Source organism: Lemur catta, chromosome 3 (genome assembly GCF_020740605.2).
Source record: "Lemur catta isolate mLemCat1 chromosome 3, mLemCat1.pri, whole genome shotgun sequence".
Lineage (NCBI taxonomy): Eukaryota > Metazoa > Chordata > Mammalia > Primates > Lemuridae > Lemur > Lemur catta.
This window is the reverse complement of record NC_059130.1, coordinates 119241493-119268368: the sequence shown is the minus strand read 5'-3', so window position 1 is coordinate 119268368 and position 26876 is coordinate 119241493. Positions and strand designations below refer to the sequence as shown.

General features: G+C 53.6%; 1 protein-coding gene across 1 annotated transcript; it reads right to left on the bottom strand.

The window, feature by feature from the left end:
- Positions 1–659: 659 nt before the first annotated feature.
- On the bottom strand, positions 660–26876 carry C3H1orf127 (chromosome 3 C1orf127 homolog). Its single transcript, XM_045546571.1, has 14 exons — positions 26851–26876; positions 23388–23488; positions 23089–23205; positions 18487–18585; positions 15367–15491; positions 13254–13397; positions 9216–9254; positions 8210–8347; positions 7615–7699; positions 6362–6558; positions 6033–6156; positions 3028–3215; positions 1394–2584; positions 660–842 (listed from the first exon to the last, which is right to left on the bottom strand). The coding sequence occupies exons 1-14, from the start codon at positions 26874–26876 to the stop codon at positions 807–809; spliced, it is 2610 nt and encodes an 869-aa protein (XP_045402527.1). The 3' UTR covers positions 660–806.

Below are 26876 nucleotides of genomic sequence, written 5' to 3'. Positions count from 1 at the left end.
AGAGGAGGCGCCCCGGAGACATCTCAGTGACGGGGTCCTGGCTACGCACTATGGGAAGGCAACCGGGGATCTGGGGAGCCTCCCCCGTGGGTCTACACCATCAGCGCTGGGCTCTAACCACTGACCCCCACAGCCCCTGAAGATCTAGCCCGGTCTCGGTTCCGAGAGCTGCCCGGCATCGGGGCAGTGGCCGGGGCAGTGGCCAGAGCTCGGGGCTCCTGCCGGCTTCCCCTCTAGGTGTCAGGCTTGCCCAGGCGTGGGGCCACCGTCCCTGGGCAGCGGCTGCCCGCAGGGGAACCGCCTGGCAGGGCCAGGGGAAGGGGGGGTGGCTGGCCTTGGAGTCACGGCTCCGATTCAAGAAGGGAAATCATCCGAGCTTTTAAAAAATTAAATGGAGTCAGTAATTTGATTTCAGAGAGAAGCTGAAAACCTCGTAATGGCGGGAGCCGCTCAATTCCGTGGTGAAAAGGAAGAGCCTTAAATGGGCTATTAAGCTCCTGCCTGGGATGGATCTGCCCGGAGGAGGGGGCGGGTGGGGGGAGAAGTCATCTCGGAGGTAGGGACCGTTTATCAGCCAAGACATCCCTGATTATTTATTTATTTATTTACTTCTTGTTCCGGGCGTTGCCGGGGCCTCCTCCCCTTGGCTGCGGTTCAAACCCCGCTTCCGGTGGGGTCGGTCTGGAGGGGGCGGGGGGCCCCACCTTCCCAGGGAAGCACTGAGTGCTGTTCCGGCCCAGACCACTGTGCTCAGCCACAGCTGGGCCTCTGGACCAAGGAGCCTGAGGACACTGGGTCAGCCGGGGTCACTGGGGCTGTCCGAGCCAGCAGGGTACCAGCTGCTGCCATGGAAACCAGAGGAAGGGCACGGTGAGTGATGAACACAAAGCAGGAGCTCCCCGCTCTCCTCCCCTGGGGTCCTTTAGAGACCGGGGCTCATGCCTCCTGAGGCCCCGAGGACAGGGTCACACACCCGGGGATGGTATCGCCATCACCACCAACCCCCAGAGGTGTCTGAACTGTGGCCAAAGGCCTTCCATGCTCTCCCGGGACAAGCAAACGTCCCTGGGCCTGGGACCTTCCCTATTTGACTGACCAGGAAACTGAAGCTCAGAGAGGTTGGGGCCTTGCCAAGGTCACACAGCCAGAGGGGAAGAACTGGAACTTGCACCCTAGGCCTGGTGGGCCTGGCTGCAGAGCCCACGCCCTGCCCCCAATGCCTCGCCACCTTTGGCAGCAAGATTGAGCACAAAACGCAGATGGGCGGGCCGGGGCGACCAAGGGACACTGTCCTGCACTGGCTCCCCTCCTGCTGAGAGGCCCTGGCAGGCAGGAGGCGTGCCCACCCCATGCCCTTGCACTTTGTCCTCACCAGGGCGCCCCCAGGACTCACCCCCGGAGTCTCCGCAGAGGTCCAGCATGGGGGCCTCCCAGAAAGCCCCTCCACGCTGTTCTGAAGCTCCGGAGGCCTGTGACTTTCAGGGCTGGAGGCCAATGTGGGGTCTGTTGGCCCCTGCTGGGGTGATGTCCCCTGGCCAGTGGGGAAAGGGTGTCCAAGCTCGGCCAGGCTGGGTGATGAAGCTTCTGTGGGAGCCCCCAGGCTCGGTGTTTGTGTAGACGGAGGGCTGGATGTGTGTGCGGCCCCCCACTCATCCTGGCCCCCCAGCGAGCGGGGGGCTGGCTCCAGGCTTTGAGCTCTGTCCGACCCTCCCCCAGACGAGGCTTCGGGCTCCGGAAGAGCTGTGGGGTGACTGGGTTCTGCTGGCAGCTGCTCCACCAGGGGCACTGCCGGCACCGCCCTGTGCCACCCAGTGGGCTCTGGTCTCAAGGCCCCCCCATGGGCACTGGGGTCTGACTGCCTCACCCCTGGGGTGGCGAATGTGGCTTCTCTCCCCAGTAGGATGGTGAGTCCCAGCCCCTCTGTGCCCGGACTTGGTTCTGAGGACAACAGATCCAGGCGCCCTCTGGCCACCTCCCCAGGGAGACCAGGCGCTCTGTGGGGTGGCCCGTCCACCTCCATCACAAAGGCTGTTTCCTGGGGCTGTCTGGGGTAACGGTGGGACACCAGCACCTCCTCCGTCAGGCTGGCCCTCAAGGGCCTCGGCACGGGCTGGACCTCCTCTCCGGGCTGCTCAGCCTCCCCTTGGACAGGCTCGGTGGCGGCCACATCCCCCGCTGACAGCCCTTTTGGCACCAGAGGACTTCCTGGTGGCTGGGAGGGGTCCCGCTCAGGCCTTACAGTTTCTAGACCTTCTAGGGTAACAGATGGTTTTGAGACCAGGAACACTTTGGAGCGTTCAGACCTCCGGGGAGGCAGTTGAGGAGAGGAGAGTTCTGAGGACAAAGGCACAGTCAGGGCAGGGGGGCCTGGGAAGACCGGATGTGGGGCCCTGGGACCAGCCTGGCCACCTCCTGTGGACTCCAAGGGGAGTGTGGCTGAAGGCGAGGGGCATCCAGGTAACCCCACTTCCTCGGGGGCCTGGGGACCGCTCTGATCTCGAGTTGCTCTGGGGACAAGGGAGGCAGCGGATGTCCAGCTTCTTCCCACGGGCTGGGCTGTTTGCAGGGATGGTCCAGGCTCCTTCTTCAGTGAAGAGCGGTGGAGAGAGAAAAAGCATCAGGAACGGGAGCGCAGAGCTCTGGCCGCCCTGAGGCCCTCAGCCCGGAGAAGGACCCGTGGGAGCTGTGACCTCAGGCTGGTTCTCTGGGCCTGGCTCTGGGTACCCCGCCAGGAGTGCTTTGGGGTGTGCACCCACCACCTCCTTCTGCCATGTTTCAAGGCACTGGGAGGGTGATCCAGGCAGGACAGGTGAGAGGGGGCTGCCCTCGGATGGGAGTTCTCGGGGCCCAGCTCTCTCTGGGAATTGTTCTGAATTTGAGGCGGCAACAGGGCGGGGATTGGAGTGGGGCTTTCTTTGGAAGAAGGGTGGAAAGAGGGGGCCTGATGCCCAGTGGGTCCACCCATGCCTCGTGGGCACCAGACCCTTCAGAGGAAACCAGAGCAGAGGACACAGGACACATCCTTGCCTTGGCTAGCCCAGTGCAAGGTTGGTGCCCAGGGCACCAAAGCCCTTCCTGGGCAGCTGGTCCGGCAGCCGAGAACTGGGGAGAGGCCACTGGTGGCATTCCTGCTGGAGGGGTCTTTGGTCCTGGGGACCGGGAGGAGAGAGTAGTCCTCGATGTGGCAGTTGAGGCAGGCAACTCTGTTCCTGAACCTTCCAGAAAGGAGCCAGAGGTCAGCCTTCCTCCCGACACCCTGCTGCAGAGACCGTGAGTGTCCCCTTTTCTCCAGGTGGGGGGACAAAAATCGAGGGAGATCAAATCCCAGCACTGGGTTAGGAATTGTCTTCATTGGCTGAATTTCCTAGACCGCCGACCTGGAGTCACTTTTGAGACCATGTGGGCATCAAAACATATTTTTAAAATTAAATCGCAGAAATTCAGATTTTCTGCAAGGAGCACCTGGCCCAACTCCCTGCCCCAGGCACCTTCATCTTTGAGCCATTTAGTACTTTGAGGTCAAATCTACCGGCCCAGCCCCAGGACCCGCACAGAACCGAGAGTGCTTCCTGCCTGACCACTGAAGGCTGGACTCAGCCCTCTAGGTGTAGACTTTCTGGGCCGATCGCTCTTTCTTGTGTGTGGGAGAAGACGTGCATTGTAGGATGTTTCGGCAGCATCCCTGGCCTTGACCCACCAGACGCCGGTAGCATCCCCACCGCTGAGTCACGACAACCCACAATGTCTCCAGACATTGCTAAGTGTCCCCTGAGAAGCAGAAATCGCCCTCAGTTGTGAAGCACTGGGTTAGGGCTTGCAAATTCTGGCCCGTAGGTCAAATGCAGCCCTTAGACACGTTTGACTTGGCCTGCGGGGGGTGGAGGGGGGATTAACATTGTTTAAATTAATGTTAAGGCAGGATCAGCTCTGGCTAAGTGAGGCTGTTCTAGTGAGAGCGGTCTCGTGGCTGCTGCTTTTCGGGGGCCCCCCTCCACTTCCTGCTCTCCGCCACACTGAGTTTCGCTGCCTTGCCATCCCGTACCCGGGCCCCGGTGTTCTTAGCCTCTGCACCGACATCCCCTGCCTGATGTGGAAGGTGTTTCCATCGTGACCCCTGCTTTAAAATGTGGCATCAGCTGGATCTAAACCATCCCCTCGGTTTCTGTTCTCCAGGCTGGATGCTCCCTTCCCCGCTATTCTTCACAGTTGTGATCTCAAATAAGGAGGACTGGTCCTAGAATTTCCAACCACTTTTGGGGGGGAGGCAGGAGAAAGTAAAAAAAAGAAATCTGTACCCACAGAGAGTTTAGGCAACCCCAGCACATTAATATACCCACCCACTAGTCACATATTCACAAAGGAAAAATGTTCTCTGTCCAAAACATTTTTTAAATATTCCTAGCAAAAATGCAGCCCAGCAAGTATGTGTGAAGTGCTTACCAAGGGCAGGGTGGCCCGATAAGGGCTGTGGCGAAGCAAAAGCTGAACTGGGCACAGCCCTGAGCTCCAGGAATTCAGACTAGAGGGAGAGATGGGAGCTTGTGCCAATAACTGTAATAAGAATAGAAAGACCTAGAAGCTGCAGGGGAGGGGGAGGGAAGGTGCGCCGGGAACCAGAGAGGGGAGAGATTCATTCTGGCTGCTCATATTAAATTAATAAAACGAGGAAGAGAACATTCTTTCCCCATGTAAATCTTTCCAGAGAGACAAAAAGAAAAAAAAAAACTTCCTAAAATGTTTTTATTGCTGTTGCTGAGCTATTTTTATATTTTCTTCACTACCGTCCTATTGAGGACCTACCCTCTCTTCAAACCCCAGGACAAAGATCATCTGCTCTTTGGCCTCTCCCTTGAGGACACCTGCTCCCTGGCATAACCCCCAGACATTTCTTATGTCCCCTCCCAGACTGGACACTGCCCGAGAGCAAGAACTGAATCTAGCGCCTTCTGTTCCCGCCTGAGCCTCGCGTGGGGTCTCTCCCGGCAAGTGCTTAGTGAGTATTTGTTGGATAAAGTTCTAGCCCTTCCTTTCCAAAATCAATGTCATCACTGCAGGAAGCTGTTAAAATAAAAACAGCCGAAATGTGTAAAAACTTTCAAGAAACATTTCCATTTTTAGCAGTCTGTTAGAGCTCGTCCCCCATCCTGCCTTTTTCTTTGTTTCTAATTCTGATTTGGGGGCTAGATGTGGTAGGCAGTCCCCCTTTTAATCTTTAAATATAGTTCTGAATGTAATTACATTTTTATGCCGCACCGAAACATCATATCCTGGTAACGGGGCATTCTTGCACTATTAACATCTGAGTTAAATCTCCCTGCGTCTGTCTTCTATTGAGGACAGTTAGGAAGTATGAGATGAAAGTGATCGACATCATTTGCGAATTATGTGCATTTCCTTACGCTGTTTTCCAACGGGTTTTGCTCCTGGTGGTTTTGCATGTGTGAATACCAGGTTGTCTGGTAGCTGCACTTTCACCTAAAACCCCTTTCAAGACGCAATTCCAGCATCCTGGCATGGAGGACACACATCACGTTTAGAAGCTTCCTCGTGGGTTGAGAAATAAGTCGCATGATGTGCTGCTCTTTGCCAAGGAGTCTGTTAAGTGACCGGGGAACTGGAGCCCACACAGAAAGAGCTGGACGGATCGAAGTGGAAATAGCTCATTTTAAGCTCCTAACTCCCATCATCTCACCCAATCTCCTCAACAGGTACTGGTATTCCCATTTTCCAGGTGAAAAGGCTGAGGCTCTGCAGCTGGCTAGGAAATCGAGGCACCTCCTGGTACCACCTTCCTGGCACTTTGACTTCAGAGCCAGGAACCACCTCACCACTTAGCTCCTATGACACTCTTGTTTACATGCCAATTCCAGCTGATGTGTCTGAAATCATCACTTACCTGGTTGGGTGTGGGACCTACAGGGCCCAGGGAGCAAAACATTGTCACAGAAAAAAGGACCACAGGGCCAGGGAATGAGGGTTCGTGTGGCATGTGCCTGTTACCAGCAGGCACACCCTCATGGTGCCCCACTTACCCACACACTGGAAGAAGCTCTCCAGCGTCCAGAGGACTGGGGTGGCCATCTCAACAAATTCCAGGCTCAGGTCTACTCTATAGAAAGCTTGCGTCCCCGGGGCTCCTTGGCCCTCCTGGCATCGCTGTGGGTCAACAAGGAATTAGTTGCATGGCAGGATACATCCCATGCCCTGTGGCTGTCCTCCCAGGGGGCCACCTTGACAAGCTTGCTGGGCCTCAGGCCCATAAGTGTCGAAGTCCATTTCTAGCTAGCGCCACAGATCTGCTGTCCACACAGAGAAGGGGCCGCGGGAAAGGGCAGGACAGAGATGCCACCAGGACACCCACCTGGACCTGGAGCACTTCAGCCACTGGGATGCTGACCATCACAAAATCCCTGTTTTCGGTCACTGTGAAGGTGTCGGACCCGTGGACTCGGAGGAATTTTAGGCTCAGGGTTTCCTTGATGCGGGAACCTCTTTTGACCAGACCCAGTCTCTGCTTAGGGATGTGAACTAAGACCTCTGACTCTGGCTGGGATGACACTGGGATGGGGAAGGACACGTGACACAGAAAAAGACACACTTTGCAGGCACATGGATGAGTGTGGTGGCGGGGCCTTAGCCAGGGCCCTGCCATTTGCAAAGGCCCATAAGGAAGCAGGTGCCAGCAGGGGAGCTGCAGAAATGTCTCTGCCAAGACCGTCTCCAGCGTCGGTGACCTATCCTGTTGCCCCTTCCATTACCAAAGTTGCTCTGAAGAAATACAGCTCATATCAGTTGTTTACACTTTAGCAAGAATGCCATTATGTCAGCCCTCTCACAGGGACATTTTAAGCCAACTCTGCAGTTGCTAAATGAAAGCATCTGTCTCCATGTAAAGGAATTTCAAACATCATGAACAGGGGAAGAGATGTTTGGGGACCTTGGCAAGGTCATACCCAATCCCTGAAACTCCCCAGAGCCCAGATCCTGAAACTCAGTCCATGATAAAATTCTACACAAATGTAAATTCTAAGTCATCTCTGATCTACCCACACAGGATGAAGGCTTTGATCCACCTAACTTTGCATACCAAGTTCTTTAGAATTTAAATTCTCTGGAGGTAGGAAGTGGTCTTCCATAAGGCACGTGGTAATGGTGTCACCCTAGGCTGAACAAAATAGTTGTGACATACATAGTCTAGATCCAGGGGCCCCACTGCCTCAGATCACAGAGCCCTGAAGGTCTGATGGACGGGGCTGCAGACCTTCTCTTGTCTTTGTTCTCGGACTCCCCGGAGCCACCTTGGGACTTCCTAGGAGTCCTCAGAGCCCAGGTTTGTGGGCCTTTGGTAGGTGATTTTACTGTTCACTCACACTCCACAACCCACCCCTACTCTGCGCGTGTGCACACACTCACACACAAACACATGCACACTTTCCAGCAAGAGCAAACTTCCTTGTCCCAAGCATTTCAGAAATGCATGGCCAAGGTTGAGACTAAGGAGAGGAGAGGTGGGGTGGGACACAGGGGACGAAGGTACCCAGAGGAGGAAGAAAAACAGAGGGGACCAGAGAGAGAAGTCAGAAGGGTGGACATTGGGGTGCTCCTGGGTCTTACCCGGTGGGCAAGCAGCTTGTAAGGAATAGGCATAGTGGCCGCTCACCAGCCAGAGTGGCAGGAGCTCGGCGGAGGTGTTCAGCACCTGGCGAGGCAGGAGGGTCCCCCTGTGGCCACTAAAACTGCTCCTTCCAGATGCCAACTCCCTCCACAGGGTCCCCTCCCACCTTTGCATGAGTCTCCGGACTAAACTCCCTTGTGTGACAGAGCCCAGGTCGGGGACCATTGCTCCAATGCAACCAGGAAATATTATTTAGCCGGGATATTTTTAGCAGGAAGCGAGCTGGGAGCAAATGTCATGTGAGCCGTCTTCTCTTACACGGCAACTTTGGGCTATTTAAAGAGATGGTAATTACGCTCCTGCCACCATGATCAGGACGAGCGGAATACATGATTGCGGGAGCCCTCATCTGCCGAGCGGAGCACTTTGCGCTAATGGGGCCCAATTTTCGAAGCCGCCTGCCTAAATCTGTCCAGTCTGGCAGGTGGACATTTGAGTCGGTGCCGGAGGGGTGGCAAACGGCTCCTCCAGGCACTGTGTCTCAGAGGTCCCCCGGCCTGGCAGGGCTGCTGCCCACCAGGGAGGCCCACTGACCTCCCACCTCTGAAGAAGGTTTTGTCTTGGGCTTTGGACAGTGACAATGGTGGCATTGATGTCCACATACAATCCCATCAGGCTGGCGTCTTCCAGAGAAGCCACCAGCTCCCCTCGAAGGGACAGCAGCCACGGAGTCTGGAGAAACAGGACACATTCATAAACCCTCAGGCCAGGGAGACGTCACTGGGCGTCAAGGAGAAGGGGCCCTTGAGGGGACACTCAGGAAGGTGACAGGGCCACGGGGAGGACCAGGAGGTAGGACAGCAGGCCACTCAGGGAAGAAGGCAAACCAGACACTGGCACCCTTGTACTTTAGGGGAAAAGGTGCCTTGCAGGGTTGCTTGGCACATAGTAGGTGCACAGTGTGGCTGAAGGAATGAATGCACCGTTACCCCAACAGCAATGCAACGGTCTGTCCATACGATACCCAGGCAGGGCACAACTGGGGCCTCGGTTCCATCTGCCACCCTTTAGTGGGACATTGGCAATTGGGGCCTTGAATAAAGGTGGGTGCCTGACGTGGAGGTGGGGTCCCCCAGCCCCCATCCTAAGAGGGCTGGAGGAAGGGCACACTCACTGACCCCAGATGTCCCAAGGGATGTGGAATGGAAAAGGGACTGGCTCCTTCGGGGAGGCTGTGGGAAACCCTCCCAGAACCAGCAGAAGGAAAGTTCAGGGAAACAGCTGTGCAATCTGCGAACAGGTGGCCTTTCAAAGGTCCCCGTCACTGCAGACTTTGCAGAGAGAATCTTAGTGTGGGAAGGACCTCAGAGGCTTCCAGCCAAGCCTCCCACCCAAAGTCAGGGTCCCCTCTTCAGGGGTTCTCTCAGATGGCCTCAGGCCTCTGCCAGGGGAAGCTTCCAGCTTTGGCTGCCAGAGCCCGGTGCTGTCCACTGACACTCTCCACAGGAGGACAGAATCTCAGAACCTCCAGCCTCGGAGCAACCCCAGCACGCACTGGGCTTGGCAGAACCTTCCAGAAAGTTGCTCCTGCCCGGCATACCTGTCCACTGTCGCTCCGCAGGGGCAGGGGCCGGGAGACCTGCGGAACAAAGAGGAAGCGAAGTCTCCTGGCAAACCGCGAGCAAGGTGAGTGAGCAAACATCCCTGACTGAGCACATAAGCGCCGGCAATTACCCCAGCAGGAGGCCGGCGAGAGAGCAGTGCCGGGTTGTTTGCTCATTAAGACAAGAAAATCATTTATGTTCTGGGACTCGAGTGTCAACAGACCCAGGGAAATGTCGCTGTCTCAGCTGCTGCCCTGGGCCCAGCCAAGGGGGCAGCTGGGGTCCGGGGCACAGCTGGTGAGGCCAGGAGGGACCGTGCCTGGCTCCGACACGCACTTTCCATTGGGCCATTTCTCCAGGCCGGTTCCCAAGGCCTCCCGTCGGGTTTTTCTCCCTGGGTCACCCATTTCTTCCTGAACTTTTTCTTTCTGTTTCGGATCCAATAAGCAAGGGTAGAGAGAGTGCTCTGTGCTCACCAGTTGCAAGGTACTTAGGGTGACCGACCATACCAGGTTCCCCAGGAGTGAGAACATTCCCCAACAGGGGACTTTCAGTGCCAAATCAGTCCCCTGCAAACCAGGACAGTTGTTCTCTTAGCGCATGCACGGAGCTGCGAAGCCATCCCGTAGGGTGGCACCATTCTCCCATTTCACAGAGGGGCCTCGTGATGGTGTGGGCAGAGGACCTTCCCAGGAGCCCCCACCCCCTGCAGACCTTCCCTGGAGCCCCCCTCCACCCAGCTGTTCTGTGCAGTGCAACTCCCCTTTGCTTTTGCTGTCCCACACAGTCACACAGCCCAGCAGAGGGTCTCTCCTCCAAGGCCAGAGGGGGCTGACTCACCCTGACAACTCCCTGACCCAAGGCAGGGACAGGGAGGGGCTTCTGGGAGCAGAAAGGACAGGGTGGCCTGAGAGGAGGCCCCCAGCCCCTCGGTTTTCTCATTCCCCAGCTCTGCTGCCCCACCCACCGACCCCTGGCCGCAGGCTTAGGACATCCCGCAGGGAGCCCCTCGAGTGAGCCCCGCTATTTCCCTTCTTTGGAGGTTCTGCCTTCACTTGGGGTGCGAGGCAGAGGCAATGGAGAAGATGCCAGCACTTTGGTGAGAAGGTAGAGCATTCGCCATTTCCCCACCGAAGGCGGCTGCCACGCCCCGTCCCTCTGCGGCAACCCGGGGAAGGAGCGAAGCCCTGGAGGCGGGACTCTGAGAAGGAGGGGAACAATTCTGCTCAAAGAAGAAAGGGAAGGTGTGATCCGGCGCAGCCTAAACGCGCCGTGCCCTTTAAGTGGCCAGGAGGAGGCTATATTTAGGGCCCGCGGACATTCCGCAGGAGCCCGGCAGCCTTCAGTGGGAGCAATGGCTAATCACTGCATTGAGTTTACGGGTGCCCCTGGGCACACTTAACCCAGGGCAATGAATAGTTATTGCGCGGCCTCCCGCTCAGGGCCTGTGGGCACTTAAGCGAGCTCGCGGATCGCTGCGAGCAGGGCACGGCTCGGGTACACCCTTGGGCACCCTGCGCCATCAGCGGGGAGAGGCAGAGTATTAAATATCTATGTGCCCTGTGCCCACGGCTGCATTTAGCCAAGGGCAAGGCTGGTGAAACGGCTTTAATTAAAACTTAATGCAAGTTCAAGGTGCAGCCACGGAAGCGGCAGCTGCAGAAGTCACCGGGAATGAATCAGTCAATTCGATGAGGTTCTCAGATGGGGGAAAGGGCTGGAGGGGAGGCGGGGGCTGCCGAGACCCTTCTTCTGTAGCTTGTGTGTTGTCCACCACTGTGCGTCCCTGTCCGGGGGTGGCGTGGGAGGGGCGACGTTCCCTCACCGAGGCCAGTGAAGGCAGGTCCCTGGAGACAAAGCGGGCGTCTAGGCCAGGAGCGGTTCCTGCTTTTCTCCGCAGCTCGGCCCGGCGTCGTGTGACACCAGCAATGCCGTCCCCTGGTGGCAGCTTCCAGAATCACAGGCCCTGCGCGGAGAGGGAAGTGGCCGGCCCTGGAATGTCAGACAGCTGCAATGTTGGGGCATCCTGGGGCAGGGTCCTGCCATTCTTCGGAGCAGGAACAGCGGGCTTGGCGTGGCCACTGTGTGGCAGTGGGCAGGTGGGCAGAGAAAGCCCCGCCCACTGCGGCCCTGCTCCTTAAGGTTGGGAAGGAAAGGACTTCCGGGCATCCAGGGTGGCAGTGAGCCGGGCTCTGAACGGAGATGGGCACAGTTCTAATGAGCCGTGGTGGTTCTCGGTGCTCTTCCTGACGCAGCACGCTCGTTCAGACCAGGTCGGGCACGGTGGCTCACGCCTGTAATCCTAGCACTTTGGGAAGCTGAGGCGGGAGGATCACTTGAGGCCAGGAGTTCGAGACCAGCCTGGACAATATATCAAGACCCCAGGCCGGGTGCGGTGGCTCACGCGTGTAATCCCTAGCACTCTCGGAGGCCGAGGTGGGCGGATCGTTTGAGCTCGGGAGTTTGAGACCAGCCTGAGCAAGAGCGAGACCCTATCTCTACTAAAAATAGAAAGAAATTAGCTGGACAACTAAAAATACATAGAAAAAATTAGCCAGGCACGGTGGCACATGCCTATAGTCCCAGCTACATGGGAGGCTGAGGCAGTAGGATCACTAGAGCCCAGGAGTTCGAGGCTGGAGTGAGCTATGATCTCACCACTGCACCTTAGCCCTGGCGACAGAGCAAGGCCTGGTCTCAAAAAAAAAAAAAAAAAAAAAATCAAATTCAGACCAGATGAGAATAAAATTACAAGCTCTTCCTGGAGCAGGGATCCATGTCTTATTCAGATCTGTTCCCTTGGCACCAGCACAGAGCCTGGCACACAGTAGGTCCTCAACAAGTGCTTGTGGCATGAATGGCAGTTCATTAGCAGCGTTTCCACTCCAGCCTCCTCCTCTTGCTTCTCCCTTCCTCTTCTCTCTCTTCCTTTTCCCCTCAGGCTGGGGATGCACCCCCACATCCCTTGGGCCAAATCCAGCACTTTGTTTGAGCCACACAGTGTTTACAAAATTAAAGTCAACTTCTTAGAATTAGAGGATTTCATATACAATTATAGAGTTCCAGTTTCTCTTGAGAATTTGGGAAATCCAGCAAGATGGGGGTGGGGTTGAGTGGTGGTTGCCCCTCTGCAGGGACCAGGCTTGGAGGATGTGCTTGGGTTCAAAGCCCAGCTGTGCCACCTACCAGCTGCGGGACCTCCGGCAATTCTCCTAATCTCTCTCTGCTTGGATCTTCATCTGCAGAATAGGGCTATAATACCACCTACAGCACAGGATCGCTATGAAGGTGAAATGAGCTAATATTTGCCGAGGGGTTAAGACAGTGCCTGGCACAGAGCAAGTGGCCTGTGTTTGGTGAATAAATGAAGGAATGGGTAAAACTCTACGGCCACCTCACTTGTTTCTGCTGTGGGGTATTCCCTGCAGATGTTTGGGTTTGCAACCCTCCCACCCCACACCCAAATTTTGCTTAGCTCACAAAGGCTCCCCCGGGGCTAGAGAGAAACTCAACTTAAAGGAGCCCACAGGCAGTGGAGGAGCTCACAGTTGGCTTTGGGGATACACTCCGTCCCCGATCTTTACAACAGAACGTTACACCTGATCGTATCTGAGCTCTATAATTCTTTGCCATTACCCAGGTTAAAAAGGAGCTTTCAAACCAGCAACTTTTTTTGATCCGGAGAAAAGGAACACACAGATACAATTTTGCAGCTTTGGTGACAACCCAGGAGGCTCCGCTGAGCCAGCCACGATGGGAAATCGAGAGCCACTAGTTCAGAGACCTTCAATCCACCGCTCCCATCCCATCTCAGCCTTCCCTGCTCAGACAAAAGCCCAGCAGGGCCCAGCACTCGGCCAGTACCCACAGCTTTCTGCGGAGAAGGATGTCATACTGCATCTCCAGCTGCCACCTCTCCCTCCAGCCACGTCCTGAGGCTCAGGAGCCAGGACCACCTGCCTTGGCCTTTGGAGAGAAGCCTAGCCCAGGGAGGCCCCTCAGCTGCCGCCTTCCAGGCCCTCTGAACCCGCTACCTGAATGAACGTGGGTCCGCAGTGGACGGTCTCTTGGCCCAGCCCCGACGTTAGCACCGGACACTTCATTATGTAGTGATCACTCCGCTCCAACCTTGTCACCCCTTTTTGAGATATTCTGATTTCCAGCCTGTAATTTGCTTTCTGGAAGTAGGGCAAAATTCATGTGTACAAATGAAAGAGGAAAATACAGTTAATAGGCTGCAATTATAGGTCAGTGACTGTTCACAGCAAATATGATTAACAGGAACCGCCTGGAAGTAGGGCAGGTCTCACAGAGGAGGGATGGGAAATAAGACCTTGGCCGGGGAGAACTGAGACCCCGGGCCTGGCTTCTGGGCTCTGGCAGCTCAGCCCCCATCAGGGAAGCCCTCAGGGATGGGAGACATTTATGGATTTCGGGAAGGTCAAACTTGGTTGGACAGGACGAGAGCTTGTGACAGTTGACAAACATTGTTCACACCTGTCTGCTTTCATCCTCACCACTGCCTCATAGGGTTGGCTCTCTTGTTCCCATTTTACAGATCAGGCAGTTGAGGCTTAGAGGAGGTAAGTGACTAAGCCAAAGGCCATTCCTAGGACCGATGCAAGATCTGGTCTGGCTCACTTTGGTGCTCCCTGTGTGCAAGACAGAGCTTCAGGATGTCAAACGGAGGGGTCCCTCGAGGGCAGCCTGGGCCGACCTCACTCGGCCACACAGGAAGAGCCCAAGTCTGGGCTTCGTGGGGGCCTGGGGAGGACGAGTGCTGACGGGGCTTGGGAGGAGAAGCAGGATAATCCGGAACGTCTTTCCTCCACAACAGACCACAGCCCCCGTGGGGAATACCCGGCTGCGTCAAAGAAGGGCTGACAAATGAAGGAAAGAGGAAGTGAAGGTGAGGAGAAAAAGAAGAGAAAAGGAAAATCTGAGCAGTCCCGAGGGGCAGTTTGCACCTCTCGGGAATCTGAGCAGCAAGCGCCCACAGGGACCTGCAGCCTCCAGCAGCCAGGCAGCGGGCGTTGAAATCGGGGCTGCGCCGGCCTCCTCCGCTCCCCTCCCTCCCTCTGGCTGGCACGACCCCCCTCCCAGCCCAGCTCCCAGATCCCCTTCTCTGAGCCTTCCCTGGGCTGTCCGGGTCACTCGGGGCCTGAAGCTCATGCAATTTGTGGGGAGGGCCTCTTTAAGAAAAAGAATACAAAAATATCTGACTTCTGCAAATTTTAGAGTCATATATCTTGCAAGCACATAAGGGCCTACGCGAGTGAGGGCAGTCAATCAGCCTCTGCAACTCCTCAGCACCATTTATTCACTTCATTAAGCACTTACTGAGCACCTACTGTGTGCCAGGCCCTGGGGCAAAACTGTGGGTGTGGCTCCCCCTCCCCCAGAGACTGCAGGTCTAGCCGGAGAAGGCTGCGAGAGCAGACACATGGTAATCAGGGAGGCAGATGCAATGACAGCAGCAGGGCCATTGCACAGAGGAGGGTGATGGTCAGGAAGACTGCCTGAAGGAGGCAGCGTCTGAGCAGGGTTCAGGCGGCCAGCAGTCTTTTCATAGCTCTGCCCGTGAATACAGTGAGGCCAGAGCCCTCTCATCTCCCTCAGCTGGGTTTCTGCAGAGGCACGAGGGTGCCCGGTCACCTTACTTGACATCTGAGCTCAGGCTTAGCCCCTTTTGTCTCCCAGAATGGACGCATCCCAGGAGACCCCATCAAGAAGTCTCCCTAAGGAAACGTGTTTCCAGCCAGGTGCAGCGGCTCACGCCTGTCGTGCCAGCACTTTGGGAGGCCAAGGCAGGAGGATCGCTTGAAGCCAGGAATTCAAGACCAGCCTGAGCAACACAGCAAGATCCCCCCAAAATTAGCCAGGTATGGTGGTGCACACCTGTGGTCCCAACTACTCGCGAGGCTGAGCCAAGAGGATCACTTGAGCCTGGAAGTTGGAGATTGCAGTGAGCTGTGATCATGACACTGCACTCCAATCTGGACAACAGCGCAAGACCCTGTCCCTGTCTCTCTCTTTCTCTCTCTATCTCTCTCTCTCTCTCTCTCTCTCTCTCTCTCACACACACACACACACACACACACACACACACACACACACACACACACACACAACATTCCCCAGGCTCACCTCCTTCTGCACAAAGCAGGCTGAGTATTGAGCTCGAAAAACGAAGTCACCATCAGGAGCCGGATGCAGGAAGTAGCCACATTTGGCAAGAAAAGAATCCAGGCTGTCAGGGGCCCTCCAGGCACCTGTAAAGAGAAAGGGACCGAAGCGTGGGCTGAGCCCACTGAGGGTCCTCTCTGGTGGGGTCAGAAATAGCAGACACCAGATATAAACTGCTCTGCCTGGAGGTTCCTTACCTGGGGGGGATTTTTAAAAGCAGCAATTGAAAAAGGCTTTCAAAAATATACACCAATATACACCAACAGGAAAGCCCATAGATTATACCTTTAACACATCTCCAGAATCCAGTGCCATCTCCCCACTGTGGTCCCTGGTCTGGGTCTCTTTCTTTCGTTCTTTCTTTCTTTCTTTTTTTTTTTTTGGAGACAGGGTCTCGCTCTGTCACCCAGGCTAGAGTGCAGTGGCGTCATCATAGCTCATGGCAGCCTCAAACTCCTGGGCTCAAAGGATCCTCCTGTCTCAGCCTCCCAAGTAGCTGGGACTACAGGCACACGCCACCACACCCGGCTAATTTTTCTATTTTTTGTAGAGAAGGAGTCTTGCTATGTTGCTCAGGCTGGTCTTAAACTCCTGGCCTCAAGTGATCCTCCTGCCTCCCAAAGTGCTGGGGTTACAGGCGTGAGCCACTGTGCCCAGCCACCGGCCTGGGTTTCTGCAGCTGCCTCCTCTCTGGTCTCCAGGTTTCCTCCCTCGCCCCTGTTATCTGTATTCCACAACTGCAGCCAGTAGGATCCTGTTCAAAACTTAGGTCATGTCCTTCCTCTGTTCAAAGCTCTCAGCGAAAAAGCCAAAGTCCTCAAAGGCCCCATGTGATTTGTCCCTCACCTGCCTGATGTCCCCTTCTCTTCACCTTCCTCCCTCTGTTCCAGCCACACCGGCCGCCCTGCTATTTCTCAGGCATCCCAGGCACACTCCTGCCTCAGGGCCTTTGCACTGGCTGTGCCCTCTGCCTGGAATCCTCTTCTCCTTGACACATGCAGGGCTCACTCCCCCACTTCCTTTGAGTCACCTTCCCAATGAAGCCCACCCTGACCACCCTCTTAAGGCCACGCTTATCCTACTCTTCTGCCTCCCTTTCTGCAGCACTGATTGCTCTCTAACCTGCTTCTCATTGACTTATTTATTGCATTTATTGTTTGTCACCCGCCGCTGAAATGTCAGCTCCACGGGGCCAGGGGTGTCTGTCTGTTCCGTGCAGCCTGCATCCCTGGTGCCTTGCGCTGTGTCTGGCACGCCAGGGGCTCTCGACAAATATTTGTTCAATGAGTGAAACATAAAGAGGAATATCTCTGGGCAGAGAGAGGGATTACGGGCCGTTTTCATTATGTCCTTTGATTTCCTCTAGTTTCCATAATTATCTTGTATTGCTTTTGTCATGGTTTTTTAAAAAGTCATTTTTAAAAGCTCACAGTTTCATTTTCAAATGCTTGGCTCAATTGTGCATTGGATGGGAGATGAATACGCTGTTTCAGAAAACAGCTCCGGCAGCTTTACGCGGGGGATTCTCTGGTGACACGCTTTCCTTTCAAAAGCACGCGCAGCTTCCACCGCTATCTTTAGCAGGAGATCAAGGCCGCCCCTCCGGCTGGCGGAGGCCCTGAAAGGCAGATCACTGGGGAAATAAAGTGTCTGCGCCAGGGATGTGCAAATTGACCCGGATCATTTTAGTTTTGCGTTCACGTTTGCACTCCGTAAATATTTGCCTGGCACCCTGCCGCTCACACCTGCTCGCTGTCCCCTCAAGTTTGTGGGAGGCGGCAGGCACTGTCATTTCTCCATCCCCACCTGGCGCTGCCGGCGTGAAATGAAAACTCTCCCTCAAAAGCCACAGGTGTCTCTGACAGCGCCTAAAACTAATGGCCTGTGGCTGGCCGCTGTGACTAATTCTCTGATTATTGACTTTATGATTTTACGCTTAAAACTTCTTTATAATAACACACAGAAATGTTTAATGGGCTCTATCCAGAGCCATAAAAATTACTTATTGAACAAGCGTTTTAAAACTATTAATCTATTGTTTTCCATTAATAATGGCTCTCCAAAGAACAGGCGACAGCTTAATGTATCCACAGCATTTCTCCCGGAAAAGTGGCCTTTTAATACACAGATGCCGTTCCCAGGGCATCATGGGCTTGCTGGCCGCTGGGCAGGTGACCCTCCCAGGACAGATTTAGGCTGCACCAGTCCCGGAAGGTGCACTGAGAATTTCCGGAATGAACAGGGACCCTGGGAGCTTTTCCTAGACTCCGGAAGACTTCGGAAAAGCCTCCATCCTCAATTTTTCTCTTTCTCTGCAAAAGAGATGAGGAATTCTGAGGGCTCACTTTGCAGCCCCCGAGGTGGAGAACACAGATGGAAGCGGGCTATTCTCACATCTCTCTACTCTTATTCCCTCCAGAAGGTTCCAGGTGATCACCTGATGGCAGCTACTCCTTTCCCACCTTTTTCTGTTGCAAGCTCATGGCGGAAAGGTTTCTGAGAGTGACTCCATGCCCTTGTTTTCTGCCACTGTACGTGCGCCACTCCCCCAGCAAACACGAGACAGCTTCCCATTTCAGGTGTGTGAGACCCACCCCTTTGGCCTCACTTCCATTCCTTTCCCAGGGTGATTTAGATTTGGGGGCATATCAGCGCCACATGGGCGCTTCTTCCAGGGTTTCAGGCCTTTTGTTCATTCAATAAATATTTACTGTGAGTCTGCTAAGCACCAGGCAGTGCTCCCAGTTATGAAGATACAGCTATAAGCAAGAAACGCGAGGCCACTGCCCCCTTCTGTTGGGGACTGGTGCAGGTGACAAGCCTGGAAATGATGGGAGAAGATCAGCTTTGGTGACGAGTGATGAGACAGACAGGACAAGCCTGACTGGGGTGGGCAGGGACTACTGAAGAGAGTCGCCAGGCCTGGGAGGGAGGTGGCCTTTGAGCAGAGCTTTGAGTGACAGGAAGGAACCAATGTCAGAAACGGGGAAGGAGCCTTCCAGGCAGGGAAAAGGCCTGGGGTGAGGGACCTATGGGGGTCTCACCCCCAGCAAAGGCCCTGCCCAGCCGAATGTCCCTTACCTGGCAAGTGCAGGATTCTGCGCAGCCACTGCCGCAAACCCTCCACGTGGCTCCTAGGGATCCACAGGGTCATGTAGTCTGAGAAGCACTCGACCTCGTCTGCAAGGAGACACTTCTGAGAAGGAAGAAAGGAAGGAAGGACTTCTCCTCTCAGCCCTGCTTCGGTGGAATAGTTAGGAAAGGGCACACAGGAGTCATATTGGCCTAACTGAAAGTGACCTGGTACACAAAGGTCATGGTTCCCAGAATGCCCAAGGACAAAAAACCTTCCAGCAGGGTTTCTCAAATTCCAGTGTGCCCACAAATCACCTGGATGCTTGTTAAAATGCAGATTCAGCAGGTCCAGGGTGGGGCCTGAGATGCAGCAGTTCCAACAAGCTCCCAGGTGATCCAGTGCCGCTGTCTGGGGAACACGCTGTGAGTAGCGAGGTCCTGGAGATCACTAAGGCTAACACTGTGTTCTCACAGCATCTGGGCCGGAATCCCACCTCTGTCTTGTGTGTGTGTGTGTGTGTGTGTGTGTGTGTGCGTGTGTGTGTCTGTTGGTCTGTGTGTCTGTTGGTCTGTGTGTCTGTGTGTACCTGCTGCTTAGTTTCAGTTTCTCCTTGTGAACTGATTGTATGATGATCATGGCAGTGTTGATGGTGATTATAGCGATGATGATGGTTGTAGAGATGATGACGGTGATAATGGTGATGATAGTGGTGATAATGGTGATGGTGATGGTGATGATGGTGATGATGGTGATGGTGATGATGGTGATGATGGTGATGGTGATGATGGTGATGATGATGGTGATGGTGATGATGGTGGTGATGGTGATGATGGTGATGATGGTGATGGTGATGGTGATGATGGTGATGATGATGGTGATGGTGATGATGGTGATGATGGTGGTGATGGTGATGATGGTGATGATGATGGTGATGGTGATGATGGTGATGATGATGGTGATGGTGATGATGATGGTGATGGTGATGATGATGGTGATGGTGGTGATGGTGATGATTGTGGTGATGATGGTGATGGTGATGATGGTGATGATGGTGATGGTAATGATGGTGGTGATGGTGATGATGGTGGTGATGGTGATGGTGATGGTGATGATGGTGATGATGATGGTGATGGTGATGATGGTGATGATGATGGTGATGGTGATGATGGTGATGATGGTGGTGATGGTGATGATGGTGATGATGATGGTGATGGTGATGATGGTGATGATGATGGTGATGGTGATGATGATGGTGATGGTGATGATGATGGTGATGGTGGTGATGGTGATGATTGTGGTGATGATGGTGATGGTGATGATGGTGATGATGGTGATGGTAATGATGGTGGTGATGGTGATGATGGTGGTGATGGTGATGGTGATGGTGATGATGGTGATGGTGATGATGGTGATGGTGATGGTGATGATGGTGATGATGATGGTGATGGTGATGATGGTGGTGATGGTGATGATGGTGATGATGGTGATGGTGATGGTGATGATGGTGATGATGATGGTGATGGTGATGATGGTGATGATGATGGTGATGGTGATGATGATGGTGATGGTGATGATGATGGTGATGGTGATGATGGTGGTGATGATGGTGATGATGGTGATGGTGATGGTGATGATGGTGATGATGATGGTGATGGTGATGATGGTGATGGTGATGGTGATGGTGATGGTGATGATGGTGATAATGGTGATGGTGATGATGGTGATGATGGTGATGATGGTGGTGATGATGATGGGACTTCATGGAGTGGATATGAAATTTGAGTGAGTTAATGTATATAAGATCTTTACAGGGTGCTTGTCACAGAGCCATGCCTAAAGATGATAGCTCTTATCATGATGATAATTACTGTTACTCAGAGATGAAATGACTTATCCATGGTCACAGAACGCATTTCTAGCTCATCACCAGACAAATTAGAGCACCAGAGAAATTGAGTAGGTGTCCCTGAATCAATACTGAAGCCAATGTCATGTTCCTCTGTGGGTATGCGAGGCATGTCAGGGCATCATTAAGAACACAGCCTCCCATTGTCTGGGAGAGTTAGTGGAGAAAATGGGGGCTTGTGCCTGAATTTGAATGGTGTGGACATGTGCACTTTAAAGGTAATGAGTAGTTCCCAGGTGGGACCTTGTTTACAAGTCACCTGACTCATAAAAGTAGAGTAGGAGCAACTGGCCCGCCCCTGGAGCTCTGTGGCTCAGCTGAGGACTCAGGGAGAGGACACAGCCTGTGCACACGCCAGAGCTGAGGGGCAGTGTGCAGTGTCCTGGTGACACCCCACCCTTGCCTCTGCCTACTCCCTCCCAAATCCATTCTGGACACGGCAGCCATGAGGGATCTTAAAATGGAAAGGAGATCACGTCAGTCCCCTCTCAGAACCTTCAGTGACTCCCACTACCCTTGCAATGACATACAAATACTTCCACAGTCCACGCTGCCCTCAGCCAAGCTGTTCTCTTCTCCACCCCAGGGCATCTGTACATGCTGCTCCCTGAAGCACCATTCCCCACTCCTCACATGGCTGGCTCTACTTCATCTGCAGGTCTCAGCTTAAATGTCACCTTCTCCAGGAGGCCCTCCCTGACCACCCACACCTATTCTCTACCCCAGCCCTGTGTCTCTTTCCTTTCTGGGTCACATCACTCTGGGAAATTGTGTTACCTAGTTGTTCATGACATTTCTGTGTTTTTCTGCCACTTGAGTGAAGACAGGTAGAGATAAGCTTGTCTCCCACTCAAGTGAAGAGAAGCTCAGATGGGGCAGGGGCTGTGTCTGTCTTGCTGACCATTCTGTCCCCAAAGTCCTCCCATGGACCAGCATCTGGCACCCAGGAGCTACTCAGTAAATATTGTCCAGTAAAGGGCTGTGGATGGAGCCTGGCGTGCCCTGGGATGGGGAATGATGAAGCCATGACCTGTCCTGTCACCAGGACACTGCACGTGACCTGGAGAGCTATCTGCTTCCCTTCTCCCCCCCATGCAAACTGTAAGCTCCACGAAAAGGCATAAATGACATCTAACTTGTTCACCATGGCACGCTCAACACCTTGCCCTGTGCCCGGCATCCACAGACACCTGATAAATATGTGTTAAGCTCATATTTTCATCCCAAGCACCCTGGAGTTTTCTGTAATCATACAGGAACAACATCAAGTGAGATAGTTTAGCCACGGGAAGTGGAATCTTGCTGGATATGGCAAGCAGAGCCCTGCCCAGGCCTCCCTAATGGTATAGGGTTCACAGAGAGCTTAAATTAAATATACCCTAAGCTGGGCACAGTGGTACATGCCTGTAGTCCCAGCTCCTCAGCAGGCTGAGGCAGGAGGATCACTTGAGCCCAGCAGTCAGAAGCGGTAGTGCACTCTGATCATGTACACACACACACACACACACACACACACACACACACACACGCACACACACGCACGCACACGCCCTCTAGACATGAATTATCTGACAAGTGGAGAAATGGGAAAATGGAAAAATCTTATCTCCTGGCTAATTTCCCTCTCAACAGAGACATTTAAGCCCTCAGGGAGAACACAAAGTTGGACCTTGGAGTTGGACAGCTCAGATCCTGGATGGAGCTAAGTGACCTGGGCAAGTCATTTAACCTCTCCAAGACCCCATTTCTTCTTCTGCAAAATGGGCACATGCAGTAAAGAGTTAACCAGGGCCCGGAGAAAGTTTTGACCCTTTGTCCCCCACACCTGGGAAGTAAATTCTAAGCCCTTGGAATGTTTTGCCTATTAAGAGTGTCTTTGTTTACCTGGGGCAGTGGGCTGTGCCAGATACCCTATGCTGACCACGTGACTGATGCTGGGAACCACGCACCATGTGGTGTCAGAGCAGCCCTCAGAGGGGCTTGTGGCTAAGGTGAGCCATGCCAGTGCTCACTTGTGCCTACACAACTGACCCCCAGTAAAAACTCTGGATACTGAGGCTCAGGCGATCCTCCCTTGTTAGCGAGACTCTGCATGTATTGTCAACACATCACTGCTGGGAAAGGTTAGCGCTGTCCCCACAAGTCCACTGGGAAAGGACACACAGGAGCTTGCTCCTGGATGTCTCCTGGACCCAGCCTCATGTACCTCCTCCCTTGGCTGGTTTTAACCTGCATCCTTTCACGCAGTGAACAATAACCGTGAGTATAACAGCTTTCCTGAGTTCTATGAGTCCTTCTAATGAATTATCAAACCTGAGGGTGGTCTTGGGGAACCTTGAATTTGAAATTGGTGTCAAGTGAAGGTGGTCCTGGGACCCCTCAATTTGCAATTTGTATCAAAAGTGAGGGTGGTGTTGGGGACTCCTGAACTTTATAGCAAAATATTAATAATAGCCCCTCTCATTGGTGTCAAGAAGATGACATATGTAAAACCCTCAGCACAGGACTCAGCCCAGAATAAGGTTCAACAACGATGTGTTTCTCCTGTAATGTCTTCCGTCTGCTGCAGCAGCTGGGTGCAGGGGCTCTGGAGGTGGAAGCCCTGCTCTGCCACTCACTGCCATGGGACTGCAGACAAGTCACTCATTCCTCTGGACCTTGCTTCCTAATCTCAAAGTCAGGCTCTGTAAGGAGGAGTTACCTGGCACATGCTTTGTGTGCTGGTTTGTATTATTGTTACAAGCACTGAACTCTGAGAGGATGCCAGGCCCAACCCCGATTCTGGCACCAGCCAGCCACGTGACCTCCAGCACTTGGCCTGCGGGAATCCCATGTCCTTGTTGCGAGAATGAGAGACTGAAATCCACACTTTGGTGAAACCTTCCAAAGCCTCTCTTGCTTCTGAAATTGCCCAACATCACACGGCAAGTTGGTTATCAGTCTGCTCAGTGGGGCAAGCCCCAGAGCCTGATGCAAACCATAAAACCAAGATTGATTTACCTGTTGAAACTTCAGGTGCAGGGCTTGGCCTGTCCCTGTTCGACCTGAAGGGGAGGATCCGTGGGAACACCACCGGCTGAACACAGGCGAGACAGACGGCCCTGCAGGTGAGCAAGGGAGGGCATGTGTTTTACCTTATGCCAGGTAAAATATCACCAAGAGGTGACATTTGAGCCAAGATGGTATGTTGAGGAGTCTTGTGCGAAGACCTGGGGAGGGGCATTCCCGGCAGAGGGGCAGTAGATGCAGAGTTGCAAACAGTAGGGGATGCATTTGTGTGTTTTGTGTGTTTACAGAATCCAAAGAAGGTCAGTGGAGCTGGGCCAGTGACAAAGGGCACATGGTGGGCACGAGGCAGAGGGGCCGGCAGGAGCCAGAGCCAGAGGGCTTCAGGAGCCATGGTGCAGGCTGGGAGTTTATCATAAAAAGGATGAGAAGCCTGGAGAACTCCAAGCAGGGAATGGACAGGATCTCACGTTTGAAAAGAATCCTTCTAGCTACCGAAACTGTCCCTATGTAAAATCACTGCATGGCTGGGCGCAGTGGCTCACACCTGTCATCCTAGCACTCCAAGCAGGCAGGAGAATCGCTTGAGGTCAGGCATTTGAGACCAGCCTGAGCAAGAGCAAGACCCTGTCTCTACAAAAAATAGAAAAATTAGCCAGGAGTGGTGATGTACACCTGTAGTCCCAGCTACTTAGGAGGCTGAGGCAGGAGGATCACTTGAGCCCAGGAGTTTGAAGTTGCAGTGAGCTATGATGATGCCACTGCACTCTAGCCCAGGCAACAGAGCAAGACCCTGTCTCAAAAACAAAAAACAAAAAACAAAACAAAACAAAACACTGCAGGCAAGACCCTGAACTTCCCAGGAGGAAATTTTTCTTACGGGCATTCAGGAAATGATCCTGGAGCCAGAAGCTGGAAAACACACTCACTTAGTAACAGGGAGCCATGGCAGGATAGGGAGCAATGAGGAAGCTCCTGCCTCCTGGTGGGAGGGAGATCAGTTCAACCACTTTTGGAAACAGGTAGAATCTACTAAAGCTGAACATACCTCCACCCCATGACCCAGCAACTCCGAGCCAACAGGAAGGCGAACACAAGTGCATCAAAAGACACGCACAAGATTGTTCCCAGCAGCACTAGTGTTTCCTAATACTGGAAGCTGCCCAGTGTCCACCAGTAGAAGAATGGATGTGTTGTAGCTTATTCACCCCATGGAGTACTACACTGCAATGAAAAGGACTGAGCTACTTACATACGCAACAACGAGGATGAATCTCAGAGTTTGCCAAGTGAAAGCCAGACATTGATGAGTGTATACTCTTCGATTACATTCATAGGAAGTTCAAAAAGAGACAAAACTAACCTTTGGTTTACAAACCCAGATAGTGGCTACTTTTGGGGAGAAAGGCAAGAATAATGAGTGATTGGGGAAATGCCCAAGAATGGCTTCTAAGGAGCTCATGATGTTCCGTATTGTCTTGGAACAATGAATCGAGCCTTATACTTGAATCAAAGGGGGGAAGTGTGAAATACTTTTAAACGCACCCCAAAACCACTAAGTTTCTTCAGGGGAAACTGGGTGTTGTCTAGAGCACTCCTGAGGCCTATTTGATTCTATGCACCTTTCTTTGTCTTTGAGCTATTTTACAACTCTGTAGATTATAGAATACTAATAATAATGCAAATGATTCTTGTCCAGAAAAATGCATGTGGTGTCCGGTCGAGCTGCAGTTGGTTATTGACCTCTGGAAGTTGAGCGACTTTGCATGTATTAAGCAAATTCATCCCAGCACCCCTGATGCCTATATGCATCTGTGCTTTGGATTCTCCTTTGAACCAGTTGTAACATCTTACTGGTTCCCTTATTAGTTAATGAATTAAATAAAACCTCTGATATGCGTTCATTTTATATTTGCAAGTCATTATTATACCCTTTAAAAAATATATCCTTTAACAATGTTTATATGTTTTTCTGTATGTGTGTTAGACTTCAATTTTTAAAAAGTTAAATTTTAAAAGTCAGGAAAGGGCACTGCACCTCTGTCTAAGGCTATTGTTGTTGAGCCATTCGGTTCCTGGGTGGGACAAGGGCCACGGTGTCAGGCCGAGCCCAGGGAGACCAACCGCCAAGGCCACGGTCCCAAAGAGTGGGGCTGGCAAAGTGTGACAGGACCAGCTCCCCAGCCTGGAATCTGAGCTGAGCCTGCCTAGAGCCAGCCGGGGGTGGGGGACGCACGGGGCTGCCCTGCTGCCTAACTTCACTCACTGAATTCAGAGCAAGTGTGGCCACCTCTCCTAGGAGACAGCCTGGTCCCTGCTCCTCCTGGAGGCTGCTGGCTGGATGCTGAACCTGCTGGGCTTCCTCTCCCCACAGAGGGGAGCGCTATTATTATTTGATTAATTTGCAAACCAAAGACCCGGCTGGGGCAATTGGTCTTGAAGTAAGGTTCTCCAAGGGCGAGTAAATCTGAAACTAGAGCAGAGGAATAAGCCCAGGGAAGAAGCAGCAGGGGTTGACACTGACGTTTAGCACCGAGCTCACGTCAGGGAATCCCTGCCTCTGCTGTTCACAGGGAACCTGGGCAGAATCGGCCTTGCCAGAGGCACGGTGGCAGGTGGTGGCAGGCGACCACCCCCTCCTTGGGTACCTGGCCCTATACACCCCCGTGAGCACCAATCAGGAAAAAGATGTGGGCTTGGGGTTTTGCCCCCAAACTTGCCTGTCCCAGCCTGGGGGCAGATGTGTGCTCTGAAACTGAGCCCCTTTGTCGGGCATCCCTGGGAAGCGGGGGAGTCCCCGGGGCAGGGCCAGGCCTCCTCCCTGCTCGCACACCCCACTCGGCCTCTCCACGGCATCACTGTCCACAGACTCACACGCCCCACAGAACACCAAACAAAAGCCCGCAGTCAGCAGCCAGACAACAGCAGCTATTGTGTTGTTCACACTGGCCTTGGAGGCTTCACTTCCCACTCCCAGGAGCTTTTCACAGTGTTTCTCACAAGTGGATCTCAGCTGGGGAAGGGACGCAGCAATTTAGCTGCCAAAGAAAATGAGATTTTCTCCTTACCCTTATGATTGAACAGCATGTGAGCAGGTCTGCGAGCATTTGAAGACTCCTTAACACCAAGCATCTCTGGGTCAACTTGAGCCCTGATATCTTTCAAGGACCCCTCTAGGACAAACAAGGAGTGTTCCGTTTTCTCCCAACCTTCTGGAAATCCTTCACAAGGAGGAAGGAATGACTCGAATCTCAGGACAAGAGACAACGTGGAGCCTGAGGACGGTGGCCTGGCCTGGTCTGAGAAGACAGTCCTCCCCACAGCGGCCACACGCCCAGCAGGCTGCACTCATTCAGCCCTTCTTCCCTCTTAGACGCAAGGTTTCTGGATTCTAATGGCCTGTAGGAGGCTCAGCACCCCACTGGCTGCTCCCAATTCCTGGCTAAGGGACACTTACCAGGCTACCGCCGGGGACCCCCACAT